We start from the raw sequence: 7,868 nt of genomic DNA, 5'->3' as shown, positions 1-7,868 counted from the left end.
TTAATTTTTACTTTTGAATTTTTTTTTCTTTTTGGATTTTCTATTTTTTTAGAATGAAGATAAACAACTAGATGGCAAGAGAACAAGAAAAATCCGAAAACACTCTCCCCCCAAACTTAAAATCAACATTGTCCCCAATGGTGAAAACAAGCAAAAGAAGAAAATGAAAATGCTCACCCAATGTCTCTCACACTCTCTACGCCTCTCAACCCCCCAAAATACAATAACAAATAAATCTTATAAAGATCAAGGTGCTAAAGGGTATGGTGAAAATAGTTTATTACTATATATATATATAGCTAGGCTAATAAGTAGCTAAGCAATAAAATGACACTTAAGCTCAATGGGGTGACTAGGGATAAAAATGTTTAAAAGGTAGGCTTCAAAGGCTCAATCGGTCCAAGGATGGAATCATGTCATCGATGTGGTGTTACCTAGGATTTCGCCTCGAGAAAAATCACTAAGTAATTCTAGAAACTTAAGCTCTCACAAGAAACTATCTCTTTCTAGGGTTTCAAAAATGTTTAATCAAGCTATGCACACACTAAAAAGAGAAACACTCATCAATCAATGGCTAGCAACATTTATATCCAAAGAATTTAGCTTTAAAACTCAAGGAAGAATGACATCTAGCTTCAACTTAGATTTATTATATTTTTGTAGTTTTTTTTTTAAGAACGTCATCGAGCCCCCTAGTTAAACACTAACAAAAAAAATATCCTCAAGAGAATGACAAAACAACAATGCAAAGACAACGAAAAACAAGACCAAAACATGAACAAGACGCTAAAACAACAAGATTACAGCCACAAATCAAAAGAAATAACCAAAATAAAAATAAAAAAAGTAAAAAAAATGAAAATGAACTAAGATAAGAAAACTCCCCTCGTCTATCCTTCGGGATTGTCATCCAAAAAGATAGGGACGATTTAGAATCGACGACCTTCTTTTTGGCTGGTTGTGGAGTTGAGGATTTGGGTGCCTTTTGCCTAGGAACTTTAGTTCTAGCGGCTGCTTATCAATTAGCAAAACATTCTCACGATGTATCACGGATCTCTCTCACTTGTGCTTGTCCTAAGTCCAAAAGTTTTGCTGAGCAAAAATTTATGATGGAATTTTTTTCTACAGTAGGCGAAACCCTTCATTTTTTGGAATTTGCACATATTTTGCTCCCCATTTTGCTTCAGCAAAAGTTTTTTAAAACCTTCAGACCTCAAAATTACTTCCAAAACATCATTTACTTGCTTTCTTAACACCTGAAACACAAAAAAACACATAAAACCACTCCAAAAACATCACAATAAAATGAAATTAAAATTACAAAAATAAAAATAACTGAAAACACTAATATATTTTTTTTCTTTTTTTTTTAAACATATTTTTTTTCATCATATTTTTTCTATATGTATTTTTTTCAATGTATTCTTATTCTTTCTTTGGGTTGCTTCACAAATAAATCCTCCAAATACCATAGCAACCCAAACTTCTCATATTTTTTCTAATGATCTTTCAAGGAGACCGATGTGTTGTATCGCTCAACCTTGCTTCCCCCAAACTTAGCTCCTGTCCATGTCACCTTAAATGCTCTCCCCAAGTGCTCATCGTATAATTCCACCACACCATTGGGATACACCTTGTTCACTAAGATCCCACCATCACACATTGATTTCATTAAAGAGTTTGAGAAAAACACTCTATTCCTAACTTCCAACATTTGTGATTGAGACTTTCTACTATGTTTCTTTTTCTTTGGTAGCTTTGGAGGATGAGATGGTTCTTCTTCCTTACTTATCCATGGCTCACCACCTTTCTCAATTTCTTCAAAAGGGACCTTTTTCTTCACTCCCTTGCTATGTTTGTCATGCATCTTTTCAATCAACTTGAAGTTAGAAGCACTTATGGCCAAACAAGCTTCAACTTCATTAGGAGAGCATATAGGATTAAAAATCTTAAATGTTACTTGTTCATCTTGAGCTTGAATGGTGAGCTCTCCTTTTTCAACATCTATCAACGTCCTCCCGGTGGAAAGAAATGGTCTCCCCAAAATGATCGACACATCTCTATCTTCCTCATAGTCCAGAATAATAAAATTCACTGGAAAAATGAACTTGTCAACTTGTACTAGGACGTCTTCAATCTTTCCCTCCATATGCACCGTAGAATGGTCAGCTTATTGCAAAGTGAGTGTAGTTGGCCTTGCTTCTCCAATTCCCAACTTCTTAAAAATGGACATGGGCATCAAATTAATGCTAGCCCCCAAATCACAAAGAGATTTATCAACTTCTTTTCCCCCAATAGAAATTGGAATTGTAAAACTTCCTGGATCCTTCAACTTGGGAGGGATTTTATTCTTCAAAATAGCACTACAACCTTCAGTCAAAGCAACCGTTTCAAATTTGCCAAGCCTTCTCTTCTTGGTTAAAATATCTTTCAAAAACTTCACATAGTTGGGAATTTGTTCCAAAGCTTTCACCAAAGGTATATTGATGTGAATTTGTTTCAAAACATCTAAAAATCTTCGGAATTGACCATCTTGCTGCTGCTTTTGAAATCGCTGAGGAAATGGTGGAGGTGGCTTGCTCATAGGCTTCTCTGTTACATTTTGCTGAGGAATTGCTGCAGCAATTGCTTCAGGATCAGCATTTGACATTTTCGAACTTACAACTCTGTCTTCCTTTTCCACACTACTTTGGATTGAAGTGGGCTCAATGTTTCTCTTAGAATTATCCTTAGTCAACTCCATATTTTTACCACTCCTAAAGGTAACCACCTTGCAATGCTCCTTACCATCTCTCCTTGGATTTTCGATATCACTAGGAAAGGTGCCTTGTGGTCTATTCCTTAGCTCATTAGCTAGCTGCCCCACTTGAATCTCTAGGTTCCTCAAGGATGCCACCTGGCACAACATCGTTCTTGGCCATATATTCTTTCATTAAGCTCTCTAAAGTGCTTGATGAGACGCTTAAGGAGGAGATGGTTGAGCTCTTGGTTGTTGTTGAGAAAACCTCGGTGGCTATGTAGGCTTGTTTTGCATAGGTGCTCCACTTGAACTAGCTCCTTGAGCACCCCCCCCCCCCCTCCAATGAGAAATATGGATGTTGCCTCCACCCCGGATTATAAGAGTTCGAATATGGGTTATTACGGTTGGCATTTTGATTCCCCACGTAACAAACCGAAGCAGGATTCAAAGGACAACTCTCAAATGTGTACCCATCTCCACAATAAACACAAGACACATCAGCAACTTGTCCATAGCAGTTAGTTGTACCATTCCCCCCAAACTCATGTTCTTGAGAAGGTTAGTCATTGAAGAAACTTGAGCGGTCAAAGCTGTCAATGCATCCACTTCAAGTACACCAGCCACTTTTCGACTTGTTGAGGCTCTAGCATTGGACCATTGGTAATTGTTGCTTGCAATCCTTTCCAAAATCTCATAGGCTTCATGTAGGACTTAGAAAGAATAACTGTAACGACCCCAAATTCACTAATGAGGCTTAAGGGCCTTGATTAGTGTGCCGAGAGGGCATCATTGGGTTAGATGCGATTTGAATGACTTTATTGATTTAAATGCATAATTGCATGATTAAAATGCCTGTATGATTATATTGGTGTTAATATGATATATACATGGTATTTGTGAGAACCACATTATTATGTGGGTAGGTTTGCAGAGCATGACTCGAGGCGATCCTAGGGCTAGATAGCGGGAAAAGTCACAACGGGGCTGAACAGTTGACTTTGGATAAGTCAGGGGTATTTTAGGTATCGAGTAGTTATTTAGACTATCGAGTTATGAAAATAAATATATGGAGATATATTTGAGGTTAGAAAGTCTAGGCGGGAATATTGGGGAATTTTACCTTTTTTCCCTCGAGGACGTTTCCGGCACCCCAAGCCTCGGACTGACTTAACGGGATAAGGTTAGGCTAAATTTTAAGGAAAACAGTAGAACATAAAATTAGACCGACTCTGTATTCTCAGCCTTATCTCTCTCTATTCTCTCTCAAGGAAAACACTGAAAATCTTAGGGGAAATTCAGTTGGAATTCAGTGGATTGAAGGAGTGATTTAGAGGCTTAGCTCAAGAATCAACCAGGGATCTTAATCAATATTAAGGTAAGCATTGAATTCCCTTCTTTGTGGTTAGAAATTCTGAGTTTTGGCTGGGTATTGAGATAATTGTAATTTTGATGTTAAAGGCAAAATTAAGGTGGAAAAGCTTGGGAATTGACTTGGATTCTCCTTAGAGAAGTGGTTCAGGAGAAGAGGTAAGCTCTAATTCATGATTTAGAGGTTTCAATCTGAGTTTGTATGGCTGGTTTTGGTGTTTGAAGTTCTTGAGTTTTAGAAATTGAAAATGGGATTCTAGTAGGTTTTTGGGCTGGATTTCTGTTGGGATGTGTTGTTAGAGTCATGATAAAAGTGTTGTGATTAATGGGTTTTGAATTAGAGAGCTTTGGAATGGCTTTGGATGAGGTTTAGATGTTGGAAATGGTGGGTTTTCTAGGAACAAAGGGAAGGGTCGTGGCTCTGTTCTAGAGTGCTGCGGCCTTAGGATGAAGATGAGCCAGGAGGGCTCGGCCAGGGGTGAGCGCCGCGGCGCCCAAAGCAAGGGTCGCGGCGCGTGTCTTCTTCCAAGGATGCCTTAGGTTCTATTTTGGGGCAGGGTCACGGCTAGGCTTCAAAGGCCGTAGCCCTTAGGTGTGTACTTGAATGTTTAGGGTTTTAAAGCACGGGAATCTAGCCTAGAGTGCTCGGGATCGATTTCACCACCATGCTTGGTGGAATTTGGATTCCCGGAAGTTAGTTTTGTGTCCGGAAACCCTTATTTTAATATTAATGGAACCCTACACCTTTGTTGTGACTAGGTGATAAAATCTAGGGCTCGGGAACGGATCGTGCTTGAGGATCGTTGCTCGTAATCAGTAATCGCAAAGATCAATGGTAATAAAACTAGACCCGGTTGTATATCTGTAATGGGACTAAGGGTTCCCTAATGTGTATGCTTGAAAGGATGGTATTATGCCATGCAAGCTAATCAGTGAACCAACGTCCTAAGAGTGCCAAGGGTTACACTAGCGCACAGGGCGCGGCTTGGCCACTGGTATCCGAGGACAACTTAATATTCATTGAGCTCGGTTTAAGCGGGCCGGAGTCAGTGGGATAAACAGAGGGTGCGGCCTAAGTTGTCGGCCCTGATTATTATGTGACTTAAATGTTATAAGTGATTGATTGCATTCCCGAATCTGAATATATGCTGACTGGTTAATGTGAATTATTTGGTGAAAGATCATGCTTAGTGAATTACTATTTGTTATTATTTTTTGTGTTGCACATTGTGTTTTCTTGCTGGGCCTTGGCTCATGGGTGCTATGTGGTGCAGGTAAAGGCAAGGGCAAGCTTGATCAGCCCTGATTTGGAGAGCTCCGCGAGTGGAATGTACATGACCAGCTGCTCAGCTGTCACGGTTGAGGTTTTAGGCAGGGACACGAGACCCAGAAATGTTCATTTTGCCTTAGTATGGCTGACAGTTTTCTGTATTTTGGAGAGTTTGTAATCCAACTTTTAAACTCTATTTCTTATGGGACCCCATGTATATAACTGCTTGATTATATAAAATGTAACTTTTGAGACCAAAACCTTTTTAACCCTAGCTCATACATGTTTAGTGACACATTTTTAAATTAATGACTTGATTAGCAAGTCTTGCACCTTTGAAAGTACACAGTGTAGCGGTCTTGGTTATCCAGGGCGTTACAATAACCCCATTGAAGCATCCAACACCATGCGAGTGGAAGAATTTAGCCCATTATAGAATGTTTCCATTTGTATACAATGTGGAATCCCATGGTGTGGGAACTTTCTCAATAACTCTTTAAATCTCTCCCAAGCTTCACAAAAGGATTCATCGTCCACCTGCTGAAAAAACCTAGTTTTATAAATTTCACAAGGAAAATACTAATTTAAAATAATGAGCTTTAATTTTTAAAATTCGATCTCCACCATTAATTAACAAGGTTAGAGTTTAGTGGGGCCTTATGGCACTTTGATTACGTCTCCCCACGGATGGTGTTCACTGGACTTTTAATAAGGTTAAACTTCTTAGTATAGATAGTTATAGATCAAACCCTTATAGACTCATCCCTATGTTTACTATGAGAACTAAGTCTATAATAATCGAAATCATGGGTCTAGCTCATAAAGTTCTAAATAATTGGATTTCGTGACTTTGATCGAATAGGAAGGTTATTAATAATAGCTTTAGACTATTATTAATTGAGATATTTTTTCTATTTAACTAAGTGAATTTGTGATTCTCGCCTACTAGGACACATGGATTCATGGCTAGTTAAAATACTTTAGAAATAGTAAATATGTGTTTTTTAGTATTTTACATATCTATGCATATTTTATATGTTTGAGCCATTTCTTAATATTTATTTGATTAAATATTTGTTAAACAATGCATTGATTTCTATTTATTGATAATTGTAGCTCTATCTTGAATATCATTATCTCCCTTCTCCCCAAGGAACTTCTCACTGGAGAGAATTTTTCCAAATGGAAATCAAACATCAACATTATGTTGATCGGCGACAACTCCAAGTTTGTTATGACTGAAGTTTGTCCTAACGCTCCTGGTGATTTATCTTCAAAAGAATCAAGGGAGAAGTACGAGCGTTGGCTCGTTGCCAATAACAAAGCCAAGGCGTACATGCTAGCTAGCATGTCGGACATGCTAAGGAGGAAGCTAGAGGATATCAAAACTGCCTATGAAATCATGGAGCAACTTCAGGAAATGTTCAGACACAAATCTGGACAAGCTTGTTTCGAGGCAATGAAGAAGTATGCTAATGCCAGGATGGCACCTGGAATGCATGTTCGTGATCACTTCATCAAGATGGCGAACTACTTTCAGGAGGCAGAATTGCACAGAGCAACAATAGACGAGGAACTCAAGTGGGGCTTATTCTGAATAGTCTTACTCCCAATTTTCTTCCATTCACCACCAACTACTTACTAAATAAACTGAAGTACGGAATGACTCAAATCATGAACAAGCTTCAAATGTTTGAAGGTATCAATGGTGGACCAAGTAAGGGACATGACAAGAAGCTTGCTGCTGCTACTGAGGTTGCTCCTGGAGTAGCTAACTTAGCTTCATCCTCGAAGAGCAAAAAGAGGAATAAGAGAAAGAACAAGAAGTTGTGATAACTCTACAAAATAGAGTTATTTTACCATATTTTATATGCTAATTGTTGCTTAGTTCTTGAGATTTTAATTAACTTATTAAGTTTTTATGTAATTTTTAATTTATTAGTCTTATTGTAGTTTTCTAGATTTTTATATGTTTTTATAGATATTTTGCTATAATATGTTGCAGTTTAATTATTTGAAATTTGTGTTGTTAGATTATAAGTTAAAAAATGTGATTGTATTGAACTTAATTGCCAAAGTAAATTAAATTACAATTAGTATTTTCATGGACTTAATATGAGTTATTCTATAATTGAAAATATTTGATTCTAATTTAATATTTACTTATTTTGTAGGATGTACTTTGCAATTTTTTATGCTTGAAAAAGAAGAGAAAAGGAAATAAAAGTGGCATTTTTGTGGAAAAAGCAAAGAGATTGTGGCATTTTTCCTCCTGCCTCAGCCCAGGCCCAACCATTCGGCCCATCAGCAGCCTTCTGACCGTACACTCCTGAAGCCTTCAGCTCTCCACCAGCTTCTGAGTGGCCTGCCCCTTTCAGTTCCACCCATCACCCAAGCCAAATGACCCAACGCCTCCTCATCTTCAGCCAATCACCATCTCCACGCATGCCAGCCTAGCACCCAGATCCGACCCACCAGCCACCAGCTGCT

At 38.1% G+C, this 7,868-nt stretch overlaps 1 protein-coding gene and 1 non-coding gene across 2 annotated transcripts; both read left to right on the top strand.

The window, feature by feature from the left end:
- Positions 1-5,841: 5,841 nt before the first annotated feature.
- On the top strand, positions 5,842-5,944 carry LOC133793364 (small nucleolar RNA R71). Its single transcript, XR_009874809.1, has one exon. It is a non-coding gene; the product is annotated as a small nucleolar RNA R71 (small nucleolar RNA).
- Positions 5,945-6,582: 638 nt separating this feature from the next.
- On the top strand, positions 6,583-6,975 carry LOC133792132 (uncharacterized). Its single transcript, XM_062230053.1, has one exon. The coding sequence runs from the start codon at positions 6,583-6,585 to the stop codon at positions 6,973-6,975; it is 393 nt and encodes a 130-aa protein (XP_062086037.1).
- The last annotated feature ends 893 nt before the right edge of the window (positions 6,976-7,868 follow it).

This window comes from Humulus lupulus, chromosome 7, assembly GCF_963169125.1.
Source record: "Humulus lupulus chromosome 7, drHumLupu1.1, whole genome shotgun sequence".
Taxonomy (NCBI): domain Eukaryota; kingdom Viridiplantae; phylum Streptophyta; class Magnoliopsida; order Rosales; family Cannabaceae; genus Humulus; species Humulus lupulus.
Note: the sequence above shows the minus strand (reverse complement) of the source record. Positions and strands in the feature narration are given on the sequence as shown.

Bases quoted from the DNA above. Each gene is read 5' to 3' on its own strand.
- LOC133792132 (XM_062230053.1), top strand. From the start codon at position 6,583: ATGTTGATCGGCGACAACTCCAAGTTTGTTATGACTGAAGTTTGTCCT.